Raw genomic sequence first — 20,022 nt, 5'->3', positions numbered from 1 at the left:
TTGCCCTCTGGGAGGTGGTGTCCATCAGGCCTCTTCATCTGCCCTTGGGCTGGACCCTCTGAGGCTTTCCGGAGGGACCCATGTGATCAGCTGCCCCTAACACCACCCCAGCAGCTCCTTAGCTGAGACCCCAGGCCCTGGTCGTCCACCCTCCCGACAGAGTGACAACAAATGTGAGCGCAGCTTCCCCCGAGCACATTTTTGAAACATTAAAGCAAATTTTAATACAGGGAAGAGTTGACGTGACACTCCTTTATTAAAACCTAAGGACATCTTTATAAAAACTACTGTATATAAAGACAAAAGCAGTGCAACAGCGGTCCGTGTAAAACACATTATTATTATTATTATTACATTATATTATTATTATTAGGAATATTATTGGTTTTTGGTTTTCCCGGTTATCAGCTCTCAGAGAGACCCCACGCCTGCTCACGTGAAGTAGGGGTTTACAGGAGAGAGACAAGTCTGTCCCATGGTGTCTGCGCCCTTGTCCGGCTGATCCGAACTTGGGGGGAGGTCCTACCTTGTCAGGGTGACAAAGCCCCCCACTCTCGCTGTCCCCACTTAGTTATTGTCCATCACCCAGACCCTGACTGTTTGGTTATTTGACAGTGACGTATCCCACTAGCTTTAACCTAGAAGATGGGGAAGAGACAGGAAGGAACCGAGGTGAGAACTTGAGGTGAGTTTCTAAGAAGAGATTCTCTTGGGGACACCAGTTTGGTTCCAGTTGTGGCCACACTGGATGCCCACAGAGGCCGTGTAATCTGTAAGTTTTGATCATGTGCACGGTGACCCTTCCTGGGGTTCGCTGACTTTGATGGGATCCTGCACATTTCGGAGAGCAGTTTAGGGCAATTCACAGGGCACCTCACTGCACCATCCCTGGGGTCACTGTTCACAGCACAGTCTATAGAAACGGTGCCCCCTGGAGGTGGGCACTGCAGCAGCCCTGAATTTCAGTCTGTCAAGGGCAAACAGGTCAGGGTTTTGATGTGAAGATAGGAGTTTTAGGTAGAGTGTAACTAATAGCCAAAGCTGCTCACTCATCAAGCATCTATCTAGCACCAACTGTCTGGCAGCATCTTGGACTGAAAACTTGGGGGCGGGGCAGGGGGGAGACAATGCCACCTCCAAGGTCACTTATTCTCCTTATGAATTTGAGCATTCCTAACCGTTAGGCACAACAAGTCATTTCACAGGTGATCCCAGCCTCTCCCTCAGACACGGCATGTTCCCTGACATCTCCGTCTACAGCAGGAACAGCTCCCGGAGGGGCACTGGGTAAATATTTGTTGAATAGATGAATGAATGCATGCATGAACAAATGGAATTTCTAGAATCTTCTATCCCACCTGACTGCTCAACTCAACATTCAAGTTTTCAGGCCACGGGCTCCAAAGCTGCATACATTCACTTAATCACCATCTGGGGCTGCATTTGTGCTGTAAGGAAGGGCTGGGGAGCCTGGCGTGGCATCGGTCAGACGGAGGGTGAGCCGTGTTTGTTTTCTGGAGGGGACAGGACATCACCCCAGCCTGGTGGTGAGTTCTGGGCCTGCAGGTGGCAGTGACCAGAGTGTCACCCACCCAGTCCCCGCTGACCTTTCAGATGGCCTGTGGGGACAGGTAGACACTGTCTATGCTCGCCAGGTGAGCAGTAAGATAAGAACCCCCCAAGGTTGCCGCAGAGAGGGGGGCCCACCCGGACGTGTCTGCAATGAAATGCCCCCAGCAACTCCTCTCGGGGCCATCACGTCAACTTGGATCGCTGCGGAATCTGCACATTCACCTCTGAGGGCCACCTAAGGCATGGCTCCTCCCATTGGTGGGGACCAATCAGCCAAGCTGAAAAAATGAAAATAAATCAATAAACAATTTTTAAAAAGTCTGTGACTCTGGGAAACTAGTCTGCTTTTACGGCACAACCTCTAGTAGTAGACACAGTAAATGGGGTGTCAGAGGAGCCAGGAGACAGGGCCTGGGCAGGGACCGTGGTCTGGAGGGACAGCAGAGGGCCGGGACACCGGCCTGGTGTGGACAGGGGTCTGGGGGGTCTGCTGGGTGCATGGGAGACGGTGCCGGGCTCGATGTGACGGGAATGGCCTAAAGGGAGCTTTTGATTTGATGGTGAGCTGAGAAGCATCTCTTGGTAGCAGAAGCCTGTTAACCCCCATTCCTGGCTGTGTTTTCCCTGATGCCCCCAAGCCCTCCTTTCTAGCCCTGGGGATGAATTTGCCTGAAGGGTTTTTTGGATGAAGAGGGGAAATGCCACCACTCCAGGAACGCTAGCTGCCTACCTGCTATTTCTCTAAAGCATCAGAGACGGGCTTATCAGAGAGACGGGATCTACCTGCAGAATCACATGTGTGCATGTGTGCATGTGTGTGTGTGCGTGCGTGTGCTTTCAGTTAAGGCCTGTTTCCTATTGGTCCCCGTCAGCGTCAGATGTCGGGCTGGCAGCTGGCGGCCCCAGGCCCTTCTGCGCTAGCGGGCTGCTCCTTGAGGTGCAGGGGGATCTCAGAGGTTCAGGTGGGGGCAGAGAGGCCCATGGGTGCTACCAGGTATTGGTTCTGCGTAGAGATTCCAAAACGCACAATTACGCTATACACAGATGAGAAGGAAAGCATAAAACTGCTCGTTATAACACACAGTTCCCAGTGGGAAAAAGTCCTTACAAATACAGGGAGTCAAAGACAAGTTCCTCAGCGGATATATTGCCATCTTCTTTCTCTTCTTTTTGTTTCTCTTTTCGTAGTATTATTATTGTTATTTTTACAAATTATGTGGTTATAGCCAGAAGCTCACAGTAAAAAGTAAAACTAGGCAGCTCGAAAAATCAGGTTAGGGAGTCACTAAAAAACACTAACTCTGTAAATCTCTACTTGAACGTGTCACTACCCTGCATCTTATTCTCAGGGACACTCTACTCATTGGCACTTCTGCCTGCCATGGTAGGATGGGGCAGGTTTTTGTCAGGATGGCCCATGTCCCAGGGGCTTTGAGGAGCCCTTGACATCGAGAGGGAATGGACCGCACACGTGTGCCTTTCAGATGGGCATTCACACCCATGCACACTGCCCTCTCCCCTCAGCCACTCCGTCCCACGCCAACACCCCACACACTTGACAGGTGAGGCTCAGAGAGGTGAAGCGATTTGCCCAATACCACCCAGCGGGGAAGGGGCAGCGAGTGCTGTGGGTCCCTGCACTCCGTCCCCTGCATCCCAGGCTGCCCTGTGTCAGTTTGCTAAGTCTGTGATGTCTGCTGAGCTTCACGATGAGGGGCCGCCTGCGTACAACAGAGGATTCTGATCCCCAGACCGGCTGCAACAGTCAACCTCCACGGGGTCGTCAGTCGCTCCTGGAAAGACCTCTGGTGGAGTCAGGAGCAGCGCCTTGCAAGTTCTCAAGCCCAGGGATGCAGATCAGGGGAACCCTAGCCCTTGCTGGCCTCTGTGACAGTGACCTCTGGCTCTAGTGTTCGGGGCAGAGAGGCAAGGCCACCAGCTCCTTCTCGGCAGAGGAAGCGTCTCCGTATGAACAGCTGCATGAGCAGCACCCAGAACCGCAGGAAGCCAGAGATGCAAGCCCCCTAAAAACACCTGGTCTGAGCCCTTCCATTTAGTGAAGGCAGAGAAGGCGCAGGACTTGCCTGAGGTCACACTGGTCTCAGTGCAGAGCTGATGTCAGAATCTGGCTCTGTGCCCACACCCCTCTCCCCAAGGCTCAGGTTTCTCTGATTCCCGAGGCTATGCACATGGGATGCAGGTGTGTGCTGATCCAGCTGGGCTGAATGGCTGCTGAGCATGCCTCCAGGGCAACTACTGCTCTGCAAGGCCCAGGGACAGGTCCTGGCATGTCTCAGCGTCCAGGGTAAAGAAAGCCACGCCTATCCCTAATCAAGACCCCAAGCAAAGGTTCTCTGACATTGCCTCTGCCAAAGCTGTACACCTGGGCCCTGGAGAAGACGGGACTCAAGCCACAGGTCCGGGTCTTCCTCAGCTTGCCTGTGTGACCTTGGGCAAGCCGCCTGACCCATCTGAGGCTCAGCATCCTGGTCCACGAAATGGGGAGAGCCCCTTCTTTATGGGCTTTGAGAGGATGAAAGGCCAGGCTGGATGGAAAATGCTTGACACCCTAGAAACTTCTTTCTGCTTTATCAAAGGGCGGGTGTTATGTTTTTCCAGGCTAAGGTGACTCACAGCGGACCACAGCATCTGGGGTCTCACCCACCTCTCTTTCCGCCCTTCCTCTGTGTCCCAGCCAACCTGGATTTCTTTTGATTCCTTGAAAGCATCAAGCTAGTTGCTGCCTCAGGGCCTTTGCACTAGCTGTTCCTTCTGCCTGGAATGCTCTCTTATCTTTAATGTCCATGGTTGGCTCTTGCTTATCATTCAGAGCTGGGCTTAGCCTGCTCAGAAAGCCCTTCCCAGACCACCCAAGCTCAACAGGACCCTCATGAACATTGTTTTGACCAAATTCTTGGCTTAGGGCTCACTGCTATTGCTACCTTCCTTATTCACTGCTTATTTCTTCCCTGTCCTCTCCCCCAGCTAGGACACCAGCACCACGAGCAGGGGCCTGCCTGCTCACTGCCACGTCTGATGGGCAGAGGGTCTGTGGAAGACACTGGGTCCTGCTGAGTGAGGGTATGAGAGCAGAGGAGCCGGGCCCACCCAGCTGGGTGCTGGAGGGAGATTTTGGCTTCACTAACACCAGGGGAATGAGGGTGTCTACACTGCCACCTTGGCCCTCGGGGATTTATGTGATCATTTCCTAGGTCATGCCCTGCCGTGTGTGTGCCCCCGGGCTGGCGGGGTGGGTGGTGGCAGTGGTGAGCTCTGTGGACAGATGTTACGGGCATCCAAGTTTTTGTGGAAGTCCCGCCTTAAAAGGGAAGGGCTTCTAGAACCTTCCCCTCTGCACTTCCATAGTGCTCATCACTCTGTCCAGCAATGATCTGTGTGTCTGGCTCTCCCACCAGATGCGGCTTCCCCAGGGCAGGGACGAGGCCAGCCTGACTCATCTCCTTTCCCGATCGCCGCCCAGCAGAGGACTGGCAGACAGTAGGTGCTTACCCAGAATGTGTCGTGTATAGCAGGGTCCTGGGGCAGCGACGGTGGAGAGCTTGGGTGATGGCCCATCCACTGAGAAGCCACTGGGGAGATGCTCCAGGGACTGTGTTGGGGGTACCCTGGGCTGGGGAGCTTGGACTTTGGGTTCTTATACCTCTGAGGTCAAACCGAGGACTGGTCTCCTCCTGGCTGTGAGACATGGGCCATTTCTGCAGGGAGTTCATCCCACCCACCTCCCAGGTGATGAGAGAGGGCATACGTGAAGATAATCTAGTGCCTGCCCCGAGGATGGCCTGAGACGTGTCTCTCATTATCACTGTCATTATGGGAACAAATTCCATAAGAACGAAACCCCACCGGCATTTCGCATCCCCAGCACCCCCTGAGACACAGTGGGGCTGTGCCCTGTGCTTACCAACTCCATCTGGCTCACAGCTGCAGCAAGAAGCTGGAGCCCGGACGCTGGGCCAGACCCCCAGCACAAGGTGACTCAGGCCCATCAGAGAACTTGGGGGGACCCCAATAAAACCAATCAAACAAACAAAAAGGATACCCCTGATCACACACACACGCACACGCACGCACACACACTCACATTCGATATTCTGACACAGATAGGCCCGCAGGCCACTACTGGAGGGGGCAAGGGAACCACGCACGGGTACGACACATGGCCTGAATCCTCCCGGCTTCACTCGGCCAGGGCAGCTGTGTCGGTCACCCTGAGTCCACCGTGGCGCCACCTCTCAGAAGCCACCGGCCCAAAATGGGACTATTGCTTGCGGACGGGTGGCTCAGAAGCCCCTCCCTGCACCCGGCCCCCACCCCTGAGTTTGCTCGTAGTGTTAGAAGTCCGAGGAAGGGTTCGGGCACAGGCAGCGTTTTCTCCTCTGCCACCGCCGTGGCCGTCCTGGCTCTCCCTGGCGTCTTGAAGTGGGACTTCTCGGAGGCTGAGCCAGGTGCCTTGGGTCTCACCTCCCCCATCCTGAGGCACGGCAAAAGGGTTTTCTAGGGAAGCAGAAGGGAACAAAGTATCACATGGTGTCTCCTCCATGGGGATGCACTGGGGACATTTCTCCCTGGCCTCAGTTCCAGGAGAAGCCAGGTTTTTCTCTGAGCACATGACATTTTTTTGTCTTCTAGATATTGAGACATTTCTCCCTGGCCTCAGTTCCAGGAGAAGCCAGGTTTTTCTCTGAGCACATGACATTTTTTTGTCTTCTAGATATTGAGACCTGTTTGACTTTAAGGCTGGAAGCAAGACAAGCAGGTCTGCTATCACTGTGGTTTCATACAGCACTAGTGCCCCTGGCCCAAGCAATAAGACAAGAAAAGAGCATAGAGTGTCAGGAGTGGACTAGAAGAGCCCTAATTACCATTATTGGCAGATCACGTACATAGAAAACCCAAGAGAACCAACAGGCTAATTATTAGAACAGCGAGTGCAGATACAAAGATACAGTTTTCAATCTGTAAGACAAAACCAGATGAACTTACAAAACCAACAGTGCTTTTTTACCTCAGCGGTTACCAGGGTGATTATATGTCTTGGCTTAGGATAGTCCCAGTTAATACTTATGGTTCTGACATAATTTTTAATATTGTTCCCTTTTCAGCCTCAAAAGTATTCTACTTTGGATGGTAAACCAGATGGTCACCCTTGTTATAACAAACTAGAAAATATTAAGAACAGACACAGATAACACTCATCATAATAAAAAGAACCATTGTGAATCTTGGTGTCACACCACTGGATAGGACCATATCATACAAAGCCATGGAGAGGAAATCAGGACACTCCTGGCACATGGACAGGTCACGAGATCACTGGGATAAGGTCAGGAGTGTAAACACCAGCCCACGGGGCACTTACAGCTTTGATTGGCAGAGTTGAGTTGCCTTTGTTCTTCCTCCTCTTGAGATCACCTCCAAACAAGGATAATGAGGAACAGAAATACAAACTCCATCTCTGGCAGACACAGTGAATCCCCTGTCCTATAGCCATTTATAGCGGCAATTACCCAGTCACAAATATTCACCTTCCCATACTCCCTTGCAGACAGGAGTGGTCACATACCCACTCTGGCCAATGCTATGCAAGTGGAAGTCTACTGGGAAGGGGACATGGATCCAGAGGGAGAGCATGAGAACAAAGGACTTTCACTAATGTGGCTGGAGTGGGAAGCAGGGAGAAACCTGGTTCTGGTGGCAGCCCCAGATTTCCCACCTCCACACCATTGTAGCTGGGTTTCTGCAACTTGTATCTGATTACAGCTACTAACAGATAAACCATCTTCCACCAAACTCCAGTGTGTTCCAGGGGCAAGGGGGGAAGTTAATGGAGGGGCTAAGCCAACAAAGTCCATCTTTCCAGAGGGCTTGATACTCCAAATGGCAGAGTCAACACCCCATTCTGCATCACTGGGCTCTGGGTGACAGATTCCATGGTCCCCCATCACCCGCTCTATCATTCTCCATCCAGTACACCAAATATTTTACTTACTGGTCTAGCTTATTGTTTGTCTCTCCCAACTAGAAAATAAGCTACATGAGGGTCAAGGTATTTGTGTGTTGTGTTCATTTTTGTATTGCCAGGGTCTGGAGCAGTAACTGGTACACATAATAAGTCTTTGTTGAATGAATGAATGAAGCAAGAATTTCAAGCCCAGATGAACCCGATTTTAAATATAAAGTCAACAGAAAAACTTTTTAAACACATTTTTGAATTATAGCTCCCATGAGCCCTTCTTGCATAAATTAACAGAGGATACATAGAGGATAATAAAGGATAATATCCTATACCTTATGATAACGAAGGGTAAATAGAGCAACTCTGGCAAGAACACTAGCAATGAGAATCTATTTAACTGTAGGACTATGTCTGAAATTAATGTACTGTGACTGTTATAGAAAAGAACAAAAAAGAAAACAGAGAACCAATATAAACTATAGTAGGGAGGGTGGAGGTCAGAAAGAGGGAGGTAATATATGTAAACTATGTCTTATTTGCTTATAGTTAGGAGTCCAAAAAATCAGTTAGAGATGGAAATAACATTAGAGGTACAAAGGTAAATGGAAAAACTAATATAATATAATCAACTAAAATCATTTGATGGAAGTGAGAGAAGGGGAGGGAGAGTAGATATGTTCTAACTTGGGCATCATTCATAGTAGGGAGAAAATAAACATTGTCTAAAGAAATAGAGGATTAAGGGTATCATATGACAGTATAATTATGAAGATAACTATGGGATGAAAAACACAGCTTTCCAAATTGTCAGAAGATATATACACAAAAAATAAAACAAAGAAAACAGAGACCATATGGTGAAAATTAACAACCCCCACAAAAGCTATAAAAGCAGAAAGCATGTCATAAACTATGATGACAGAACTAAGACTAAATGTAGCTGCCATATTAGTAAATGTTAATGAGCCATACACACTTGCTGAAAAAAAAAAAAAGACTCAGACTGGATTACAAGCAAAATCTACTGAAGGTAGAAAAATTCAGAAAGGTTTCATATAATAGGATGAGTAGATGATGAAAAAGTTTTGGAGATGGATGGTAGTGATGGTTGTACAACAGTGTGAATGTACTTAATGCCACTGAACGGTACAGTGGTTAAAATGGTAAATTTTGTTATGTGTTTTGCCCCAATTACACAAGAAAGAATGGGCAGAAACAAAACAAGTGCAAACCAAGAGAAACCGGGGGTCTTGATCTGAATGTTAGACAAAGCTGAAGTCAGGGCAAGAAATAGAGAATGAGAAAAAGAAGGCATTGTGTGGGGATCAAGGATGAGAGTCACCATGAGGACTTAAAGTAATAAGTGTCTTTGCACCAAATAACATAGCCTCAACATTCATAGAGCAAGAAATCTGAAAATGTAGGAAGAAAAAGACAGAGTATGTTAATATTGGTGCATTTTAATTCACCTCTCTCAGTCCCTCACAGATTAAGTTGACAAAAACATAAATAAGGTGTAGAGAGCCAAATAACCTAATTAATAACATAATATGTGTGTGTATTTTTAAAAACTTATTTATTTATTTATTTTTGGCTGCGTTGGGTCTTCATTGCTGCGCATCGGCTTTCTCTAGTTGTGGCGAGTGGGGGCTACTCTTCGTTGCGGTTGCTTCTCTTTGTTGCAGAGCACGGGCTCTAGGCACACGGGCTACAGTAGTTGTGGCACGCAGGCTCAGTAGTTGTGGCTTGTGGGCTCTAGAGTGCAGGCTCAGTAGTTGTGGCACACGGGCTTAGTTGCTCCGTGGCATATGGGATCTTCCCGGATCAGGGCTTGAACCTGTGTCCCCTGCATTGGCAGGTGGATTCTTAACCACTGCGCCACCAGGGAAGCCCTATGTGTGTGTATTAAACAGAATCTTCCTTCTGTTCAAATGCTCTTGAAAATGCACACACAAAAAGCAATTATCAGGCCACAAAGAAAGTAAATTCCAAAAAGTAGATGTAAGACAACATTCTCTGATCACAATACACTAGAATTTGAAAATGTTAATAACAAAACCACAAAACAAAACCCAAGAAGTTTAAAAATGCTTTAAAATAACTCTTGTGTCAAAGATAGAGCAAAAAATCAAAGTTGCAGAATATCTAGACAATAATGAAAATAAAAAGATTACATTTCAGAACTTGTGAGATGCAGCCAAGGCAATGCTCAGAGGAAAATTTATAGCTTTAAATATTGATATTAATAAATAAGGAAACATGAATTAGCTATCCAGCTCAAAAATTAGAAAAAAAGACAAAATATCGAAGGAACACATAGGAAAGCACTTGATAAATTAAAGCTGAAATGAAGTTAATAACATAAAAGGAAGAAATGAATAAATAAATCCAATTTCTTATTCTTTTTGAAAAACAGGACACATTAACTGTTGGTGACTCTAATAAAGCAGCAGGAGAAAGTGACCATTTAAAAGTTATCTGTACTTTTCCTTTCCAATTCCGCTTCTCCACTATCTCTTAACCCCTCTAGATAGGCTTTTGACCCAACTATTCTGCAGAGTTTACCCTTGTTAAGGTCACCAAAGACCTCCATGTTGCTAAATCCAGTGGTCAATTCTTGGTCCTCCTTTTACTTGTCCTCTTGGCAGCACTGACACAGGTGATCACTTCTCCTGCTTCCAGGACGCTCCAGGCCCCTCTCTTGGTTCTCCTCCTAAATTTCTTGCTGCTTCTTCTCAGGCTCCTCCATGGGTCCCTCCCCATCTTCCCGGTCTCCTCTTCTCCTTTCCACCTCTACTCAATCCTGAGGAAATCATCTCCTCCCAAGGAATTAACTACTCTACATACATTAATGTCTCTTTCAGCCTCAAGCTCACACCATGGCTTCAAACTGTCTACTTGACATCACCAACTGGATATTTAATAGACATCTCAAACTTAATATGCTCAAAACTAGAATCCTGATCCTCTGCCCCAAATCAGCTTTTCCCACAATTTTCCTGACTTCAGTAAATACAACTCCATCAGAGTCCCAGAGCATCTTTGGCCCTTCTCTTTCTCTCACCCCCAAATCCAGTCCACTAGTAAATCCTTCAGATGTATCCATCAACCTTGCCCTTCTGCCACCTCCATTGCTTCTACCATGGCCTCCTCGCTTATCAAGCTCTTCTGTCTCTTCTCCATACAGCAGCCAGAGGGATCCTGTGAAAATCCATGTCACATCACGTCCCTCCTCTGCTCAAAACCCTCACTGGCTCCCGTCTCACTCAGAGTAGAAGCCAAAGACCTTCCTCTCCATCCTCTCTGGTCACATCCCTTATCTTCTCTCTTTTGCTCACTCCACTCCAGCCGCGATGGCTCATTTTACGTGTCAACTTGACTGGGCCACAGGGGTGGTGCCCAGCTATTTGATCATACGTGGTCCTGGGTGTGTCTGTGAGGGTGTTTCTGGATGAGATTCATCTTTGAATCTGTAGACTGAGTCAAGTGGGTCACCTCCCCAATGCAGGTAAGCCTCCTCCAATCCACTGAGGGCCTGGATAGAAGAAACAGGCAGAGGAAGGGAGAATTCCCTCTTTGCCTTCCTGTCTTTGAGGTGGGTCATCAGTCTTTTCCTGCCTTCAGACTTGGATTTGGACTGGAATTTACACCATTGGCTCTCTTGGTTCTCAGGCCTTCAGACTTGGAGTGGTACTGGGCCATCAGCCCTGCTAGATCTCCAGCTTGCCAACTACAGGTCTTGGGACTTCTCAGCCTCCAAATCTGCACGAGCCAATTCCTTGGAGTAAGTCCCTCTCTATATAGCTATCTCTATGTAGATTTTACATATTTTATCTGTATTATATATAGACATATATTTATACATAGATATCTATCTATAATCTAGATTTATATATAGATATCTACATCTATGTCTATACTATATCTATATTTGTATCGATATCTATCCTATTGGTTGTGTTTCTCCAAGAACTTAGACCAAGACAGCACCTGCACCAGCATGCTTCCCTCTCCTCTCCCAGATAAACACGTGGCTATTCCCTTACGTCCTTCAAGTCACCTATTACTGAGACCGTCTCTGACCACCTTATTGAAAGTTGGACTCCATTGTCAACTCCCTCCCTGCTCTCATAGTGTTTTTCTCGCTAGCACTTATCACCATCTAACAGTCCACATATTTTATGTACGTATTTTATTTTATTTTTTATTTGGCAGTGCCGCCCTGCATGTGGGATCTTAGTTCCCTGACCAGGGATGGAACCCGCGTCCCCTGCAGTGGAAGCGCACAGCCTTAACCACTGGACCACCAGGGAATTCCACACGTATTTTAAATTGTCTGTAGCCTTCATATAAATGGGGCTTTTCTTGGTTCTGGCCCACTACTCTACCCCCAGGACCAATAACGACACCTGGCACAGAGCAAGCGCTCAGGAAAGATGGGGGGAACAGACAAATAACAAGAGAAGAACGAGGGAACCTACCCACTCAACCCTGTGCAACGAAATCAGAAAACTTTGATGAGATGGGTGAATTTCCAAGACAATAGAAACTGTCCAGAGAATCCAGGACAAGAGAATCTAAACAAAGCAATTGCCAAAAAGAAAGAGAGAAACTGTCCAATGGCAAATCCAAAGTCTAAAATAAGAGAAATGCAAATGAAAACCATAATGAGAAAGCATTCCAGAGCACAGACCAAAGGAAGCTTCTACATTCCTCCACTCATCACGTCTGCAGAGATCCAAAAGGTTGAGTGCACCATGTGTTTGCCCGTTTTGGGGGGGAAACCTCTGCTTCGTGCTGGTGGGAGGGACATCGGGTCACTCCTGGAAGGCAGCTTGGCGCGCACCAAAGTTATAGATGCGCACGCCCTCTGACCCAGTAATTCCACTTAACCATTATCCTACAAATACGCTCACAAGGTCAAAATTCTTAGAAGCTCATTTATTGCAGTAATGTGGATAAAAGTGGAGGATTAGGATCAAAGAAATGTCCATCATTCGGGAACTGGTTCAAAAACAATGGCTCCCCATGCAATGGAGACCAAAGCAGAATGATGCCTTCTGGAAGCCCCTGCTGGTGGCATCTTCTGCCAGGCCTGGGCTGGGTGCTGAGACACAGACCTGGACGGCGTGGGCCCAGCCCTCGAGTGCTCTGAGCTAGGAGGGGAGCCACCCTGGGACCCTAAAACAAGAGCGACAGATCCGCACCGTGTCAGGGCTGAGTGGCTAGGATGGGGGTGGGGACCCAGGGAAAACTCACGTCAGGAAGTGGGGGGAAGGCACACCAGGAGGAGGGCGCAGCCTGAGCCAAGGCCAATCAGAGGGTCACAGCAGGTGACGCAGGATCCTCCTGGTGGGCTGAGGCTAGACAGGCAGTCACCGAGCACTTCAGCTGCCAAGTGAAGGCACTGCATGAGATCCCAGGGCTCTGAGATGTAGACATGGAAGATCCTTCCTAATCCCAAGAAAGGCCAGAGTTAGGGCTGCTGTGATGGGGTATCTCTTCTGGGCTGGGCACTGTCCAAGCACTTTCTATGCCTAGTCTCACTTCGCTCTCCCAACAGCCCTAGAAAGGGGGACTCCTATTTCCCCTATTTACAGGTGAGGAAACCGAGGCTCAGGAAGGTAGTGTGACTTGCGCAGAGTCATAAATCTGGCTAGTGGTGGAGCCAGGAGTCCAGCCTGCGCTGCCAGCCGCTGGGCTGCACTGCCACCCCTCAGGTGCAGGGTGGTGGCCTGGATAGGCTGGCTGTGGGGAGGCCGGTTGAGTAGCAGGCACCGCTGCCCTGGAGAGAGGTGCAGGGCTGGAACCCGGATGGGGCCCGCCAGGATAAGGAGGGTCTCCAGCTGGCTTCTGCAACCTAACTGGGGAGATACGACAGAGCACCTGGCAATTTGAATAACAATGAATGCTTCCAGAAGGCTGAGAATCTGTCACAATAACTGCTCAGGATAGAAGCAGAGGCATCACGAGGCACAACATGACTAATTGCCAGGTGAGCTGCAGATAATGTGCCCACGGCACTGATAAGAACTCCAGCTCGATTTCTATCGCGTCCTCACAGCAACCTGAGAGGTGGAGATGCTTTGACCACTTCTCACAAAGGGGTGAACAGTGTGGGACCACCAGGGTGGTCAGAGGGCACTCCCACGGAGGGGAGAGCAGAGTCCCCCAGCACAGAAGGCGGCCTCTTAGTGGCAAAAGGTGTGGTCATGGGGGGCGGCATGGAGGAGGTGTGCTCGTGTAATGATGATAGTGAAACGCAAGCATGGAGAAAATGCAACGTAAAACTACTACAGGGAGCTGCCCTACCAGCCCCCTGAAACAAAGGGCTAAGATGAAAAAGACTGGTGAGGAGGTGGGGGAAGAGGAACTCTCACCCACAACCTGGGGAGCGCAAAATCGTTCATCTGCTTTGGGAAACTGGGGGAGCTGTACATGCTGAAGTTGAATATATGCCTGTCGCATGATGCTACATATACACCTGTGTAAGTAGAACTCAGGCCCCCAAAGAAGTCCCCATCCTAATCCCCAGAAGCTGTGAATGTGGCCTCACGTGGCGAAAGGGATTCTGCTGGTGCGAATGAGTCGAGGGCCTTGTGATGGGGAGACTGGTTACCGGGAGGGCCTGGGGTCATCACAAGGGTCCTTAAAAGAGGGGGGCAGGAGGGTCAGAGTCAGAGAAAGAGAGGTGAGGATGGAAGCAGAGGTCACAGTGATGCCATCACAGGAAAGGCAGACACGCCATGGAACACAGGTCACCTCCAGAAACTGGCAAAGCCCAGGGAACAGATTCTCCCCGGAACCTCCAAGGAACCAGCTCTGCCAGCACCTGAATATTAGGTGTTCCTAAGGCTCATTTTGAACTTCTGCCCATCATAACTATAAGAGGATAATTTGTACTGTTCTAAGCCACTGAGTTCATGGTCACTGGTTGCAGCAGCCACAGGACACTTGTACGACACCCACGAGAAACGTGTTCACCCGTTCACCAGAGTACTTGGCTGTGAATGTTCAGAGCAGCTTTATGGATAATGCCTCCAAAGTAGAAACAACCCAAATGTCCTCAACGGGTAAAGGGATAAGCAGAGTGTGCTACATCCACATGATGGAGTACTACACAGCAGTGAAAAAGAACAGGCTCTTGATACGCCCAGCAACATGGAGGAATTCATCTCATAGATAAAATGTTGCGTGAGAGACACTGACGCCAGGCCCCACACCAGCCAATTCCAGCCTAGGAACAGCCCACGGTTGGGCAAAACCACTCAGGGGCTGGATGTCAGAGGAGTGGTGTTGAGGGGACGCGAGGAAGCCTTCTGGGTGTTGGAATGTTTCAGTTTCAGATTGAAATTCACCAAGCTGTAGCATCAAGATGGGCACTTTATGTACTTCAACTCGGAAACAGTGAACAACCTCAGGAAATGAACCTCTGGCCTCACCTTGCACACCCCAGTGACAGGGAGCTCACTACCTCGTGAGGAAAGCAGCTGGGCTGCGAAGGGAGGCCGCCCGGCAGGAGGCTCTTCCTCTCCTGAGCCCGTAACCTGCTTGTGGCCTCCTCCTCCCCTGCTGCCAGCTCGGCCTCGGGGTCCCTCACTCTAGCCCTGCAGACACGGTCAGGCTCCACGACCCTCAGAGCGATCAGGATTCTCTGGAATCTGGATCAGGGCTTCCTTCCGTCCTCCCCTGCCTCAGGCGAGCGCTGTGTGGAGCGAGGCAGGGCCCAGGCCCCTGGGGTCCCAGCAGACCCTCTGCGCGTGTCCGCGCTCACTGCCGTCACCCGCTGCCAGTTACCTACCTCTGGGAGGTTTGTTTTACGCTTCTGCTAAGTGGGGACTTTGTGAGGCTCCCAGGAAGCGGAGCGTGTGAAAGCGCCTCGCTCGCAGAAAGTGCTCAGGGCACGGATGTCCTGTGAAGCGGGCGGGGAAAGCATTTCACAAAGGGGACGTCAGAGACCCTCTAGGAAATTTTCATTTTGCCTTTAGCAAGACAGCCTGTTGGTCCTCTAGACGGATGAAGATGGGCAGTGATCCAGGTGCAGAAGGAGGGGCTGAGCAAGGGAAGGTGTGGTGTGTGTGTGTGTGTGTGTGTGTGTGTGTGTGTGTGTGTGTGTGTGTGTGCCGGTGTGGGACGTCTGGGTGTGTGATGTGAACAGTGTCTCTGTGTGTGGTGCGTGTGTATGTGTGTGTGCTGGGGAGGCTCTGGGCTAACTGGGTCCCCCTTGAGACCTGGCACCGTGGAGGTGCTCCCAGCGGAGGGTAAATAACCCGACCGTGGAATCAGGTTGCTTCTCACAGGCTGTTTGACTTCTAATGTGCCAGCGACCTCTCAGAACCTTAGTTTCCACATCTGTAAAATGGCCAGAAAACACCTGTCCTGAGAGGCCGCGGTGCAGGTGAGATGGGCAGTGCTCTCCCAAGTGCCCCTCGCACCCCAGCTGTGGGTCACCGGGTCTCCAGGAAAAACGAGAGACCATCAAAACAAAGGTCTTGTTTGTGGACAAATTAGAATGATGTGGGGTCATAAGGCACTGCTTCATTTTAAAGAATCTAACGTGAAACCTCACTTTCTTCCTGAAGAGAGAAGCCGGCTGCGTAAAAGGCCAGGCGGATGGGGAGGCGAGACGATGCCTTTGGGTGTCAGACAAGCTGTCGCCTCTGTGTGTTTGCAGGAGCCGCTGACTGTGTCGCGGGACGGACACGGGGCATCGTGGGGGCAGCGGGCAGAGGGCGGGGCATTCGGTCCTGGCATCTGAGGCTGATCCCGCCGCCCCAGGATCAGCCCGTCTTCAGGCCTCTGGGTTCCATCTGCCTTAGGGGCTGCTCCTTCCCAGACTCCTTTGCCGGTGTCCCCTGGTCCCTTCCCACACACTTCATCCTCTCCCCAGGTGACTTCCTGGCCCCTGCACGACATGATTCCGTGACAAGCCAGCCCCCTTGGCCAAATCCAAGCTGGCATTCAACCCAGGTTTTCCTCCGAGCTCCTCGCCGACTTGTGTGCGGCACCGACATCACCCCATCCACGCTCACAGGCACCTCAGACTGCAGACACTCCACAAGGCTGATCCCCAAAGCCACGCCTGCCCCTGGGTCCCCACCTTGGAAAAATCCCACCATCATCTCCCCAGCGGCTCAGGCCAGAGTCCAGGACACGGTCTTTGGAGCCCCTCACCCCCACCCAATCCACTAGCTGGTCCTGTGGGCTGTCTGCTTCCTCTCCCCTGCTCCTGCCTCAGCCCAGCCTGCAAGACAGTGCCAGCCTCTGCTGGACGGCCAGCTCCCTTCCCCTCTCACTGCCAGGGGGAGCTTCTAAAAAGGCACCTGTCCCTCTCCTGGAGGGCTTCCCCGGTCCCGGGATCAGGAAGCCCCCCCCTCACCATGGCCCTGCACATCAGACACCCCCTGCGTCTCCCATCCCTCCCCTCCTGTGCTCCCCTTTTCTCCCCACACTCCTGCACCTCGACTTTCCTTCTGGTGTATGAATGCACTGGCTCTCTCTGCCTCAGTGCCTTTGCACATGCCACTCCGGGGCCTGGAATGTTCCCTGATCCCACCTCAATCTCCTCCAACCACGGCAGCTCATTCTTTTCCATCCTAAAGGTCTCAGCTGCCCAGAGAGGCAGGAGCGAAATACAGAGGGCCATGAATGCCGAGCCGAGGGCCTGTCCTTATCCTGCAGGCCACAGGAGCCTCAGAAAGGCTTGTGGCTGAGGAGGGCTGCCCAGGTGCCTCTGCAGATGCAGGGCTGAAGGCTGCTCTGGCGGGTGGCGAGAAATAGAGGAGGGGTCCGTGGGGAGCTGTGCCTGGCTCTGGGGGCATCATTGTTCAAGCCCAGCATGTACCCTTCCTGCCTGTACCCTTTACTCTTCTTCCTGGTGGCATTTCTCAGGGAGCTCTGGGTCTTTAAACCTCTACATCTTAAAGGTTAACTTTTAATGTTGCTTTGGTAAATATTTGGTGCTGTTGCTTCCACAGGCGCTCTGCATTCTACAGTAAATGCCACAAAGTGCTCCAGACTTTGTCCTTTCCATCTGCAGCTTCTGTCCATAACCCCCCTCCTCCTGCTCTACAGAAAGAAAGCCTCTCTCTCTTTGCTTCCTGCTACGAACTTTGCAAAGCACTTTCCACATCCGTTCTTGTCCCCTATCGGCGTCTCCATTAGCCAGGTAGAAGGTCAGAGACGTTTTAAGTTGAAAGGTACCATAGAAGCATTCTGTCCCTTCCCTCGACTTACACGAGGGGACAGTAAAGCTTGGGGAGGCACAAGACTGCCCAAAGTTAAACAGCAAGCCAGTGGTAGAGGGGGTTGAATGAGCAGCCGTGACTCCCAGCCCAGGCTCTGCTCTGGGCCCTGGGATCCCCAGTAGGACTCAGACCGCCCTTGGCCTTGCTCAGTGCAGTGGGCACAGATGTGACAACAGACCATGTGGTCCTGGCTGTGATGGGAGTGCAGAGCAGGGGGAGAAATCCTCCAGGGGATGGAGGGAGGCAAGTAACCTGAGCAAGGTTTTGAGGGATGAGTAGGAGCTCGTGAGGAGCTGGGTTAGGGAACCCAGTGAGGCCAGGCTTGGGTGAGCGTCTCATGGGCAGAGACGGAGTCTGATCCATTCTGTGTCCTCAGCCCTGGCCCGGGGCCCAGGCTTTGGTCCAAAATCTCTGGGAAATTAATGTGCCTCCTTGCTCTGGGGTGTTTGCACCTTGCCCTTGGCCATCCATGGCTCCTGGTCCCCTGGCCCTGGCACCATCCCTGCCTCTATGCTCCCTCAGTCTGGGCGCTGACCTGGCCCCGTTCCTATTTTACGGCACCCCTGGCTGCCTCCGGTGCCCTGGCCCCTCCCCGCTGCCCTTCCCGCTGCCCTAGGGTCAGGACAGAGGTGGCAGGAGGGGGCTGAGGCTCGGGCCAGGGATACACCCAAGCATATGAACATACACACACACACACGATACACACGTGCGCACACACTATGCCCAAACTACACACCTGCGCTTCACATGCACACACCCCCCCAACACGCACTATATGCTACACATGTACACTACACCCACACTACGTACACAAGCCACACGCACAGACTGCACCCTCCTACCCACGTTGTACACACACACACCTCTAGTCCTGGCCTTTCCAGGCAGGCCTCACAGCCAGGGAGGAGGCCATCTCTCAAGGGCAACATGTCGTGAGTCCGCCAGCCCTCCTGGGGCCTCCCTCTGCCCACCTGGCCCACACCTGGCCCTCCTGGCGCCTGCATCTCTGCAGCTCTCATCATGCATGTTCCCCCTTTACACGCCCCTCCCCCCGCAGCCCCCGCCCCGCCTCTCCTCTCGTGTGTCCTTCCTGGGCTGTGGCCACATGCGTGTCACCCACGTCAGACCCCACAGTGGTCCTTGGCGCTCCCCCTCCCCCGCCTCCCCACATCCACTCCCTCCGTAGGTCCCGCCTCGTCCACCTCCAAGTACTTCCGAATCGGTCCATTGCTCCCCATCACCACCCCCCAGCCTCTACCATCCTGGTCTCTTCCCTGGGGCACAGCGGCGGCCTACCCTCGGCCTCCCTGCCTCCACTCCCGCCTCCTACTATAAGCCCTGCCCGGGCCATGGGTCGGGGAGCTCCCACCAAACTCCCATCACACCAAGTCGCCTGAGGCTGAAAGCCCTCCAGCCGCCCCACGTTTTCCTTAAACTCACGGACACGCTCCCTCCCGCCACGAGGCCGCCAGCTGCGAGCTGCACCATCAGCCGGAACAGTGGCTTTTCATGAAGAAGCGGGCACGGCTCCATCAAATGCCCACAGCCATGGGGGCACATCTGGAGGTGAGAGACGTGACCCCTGGGGTCGTGTAAGTGATGGTGCCGGTCAGGGTCACAGGGACACAGCCACTGGGGTGCTATTGTAGCGACTGGTGTGTCCACACTTGGGGGCAGGGAAGGTCCAGAGAGGGGCGTCAAAGGCTCGGAGGAGGGTCACTCAGAGGTGCTGGATGGGAGAAGGGGGCCCATTTGCAGGGGGGCTGGGAGCCAAGTGACAGCCGAGGGGCCTAGAAGGCTCTGGCATTCTACCAGCTCCCCAGGACGTGTCTGCGGGGTCTGCCGGCCTGGGGGCAGCGGTCAGGAAGGCGGGCTGGACACAGGCTGCACACCTGAAGACAGATGGGGGCCCCAGGGCGCCTCTGCAGCCGTGTCTCCCTGGCTCTGAGACCACCAGGGCCGGGGATGGTCTCCAGCCTCCCGAATTTCAGACAACTCTAGCCGGCCTCACCAGGGAGTGGGCTCTGGGATGTGAAGACCCCAGGGTGACCAGGCCACAACAGGACAAGCCAGCACATATCCGCTTGTCTCGTCTGTTTGGATGAGCTGCGACATAAACCCTCGGCAAACTCCAACTGAGCAGGGGGCATTTGGCAGGGAGCTCTTTTCCCACCCACAAAGTGAGCAGAGACGAGGAAAGGGGGTACTTTGGGGGTCTTTCCTATG

General features: G+C 51.7%; 1 protein-coding gene across 3 annotated transcripts in view; it reads right to left on the bottom strand.

The window, feature by feature from the left end:
• Window positions 1–237: 237 nt before the first annotated feature.
• The window catches only part of SHISAL1 (shisa like 1), an 81,760-nt gene continuing 61,975 nt past the window's right edge, over window positions 238–20,022 (bottom strand). For 2 of the 3 annotated variants that reach the window (XM_057557154.1, XM_057557153.1), the window contains exon 5: window positions 238–1,850. In XM_057557154.1, the coding sequence (XP_057413137.1) occupies window positions 1,808–1,850 (43 nt within the window). In that variant the 3' untranslated portion in view covers window positions 238–1,807. Of the gene's footprint in view, window positions 6,088–20,022 lie in introns of all 3 variants that reach the window. The other variant, XM_057557155.1, reaches the window with a different exon arrangement.

The sequence above is a fragment of the Balaenoptera acutorostrata genome, chromosome 11, assembly GCF_949987535.1.
Source record: "Balaenoptera acutorostrata chromosome 11, mBalAcu1.1, whole genome shotgun sequence".
Lineage (NCBI taxonomy): Eukaryota > Metazoa > Chordata > Mammalia > Artiodactyla > Balaenopteridae > Balaenoptera > Balaenoptera acutorostrata.
This window is presented reverse-complemented; position numbering and strand designations above follow the sequence as displayed.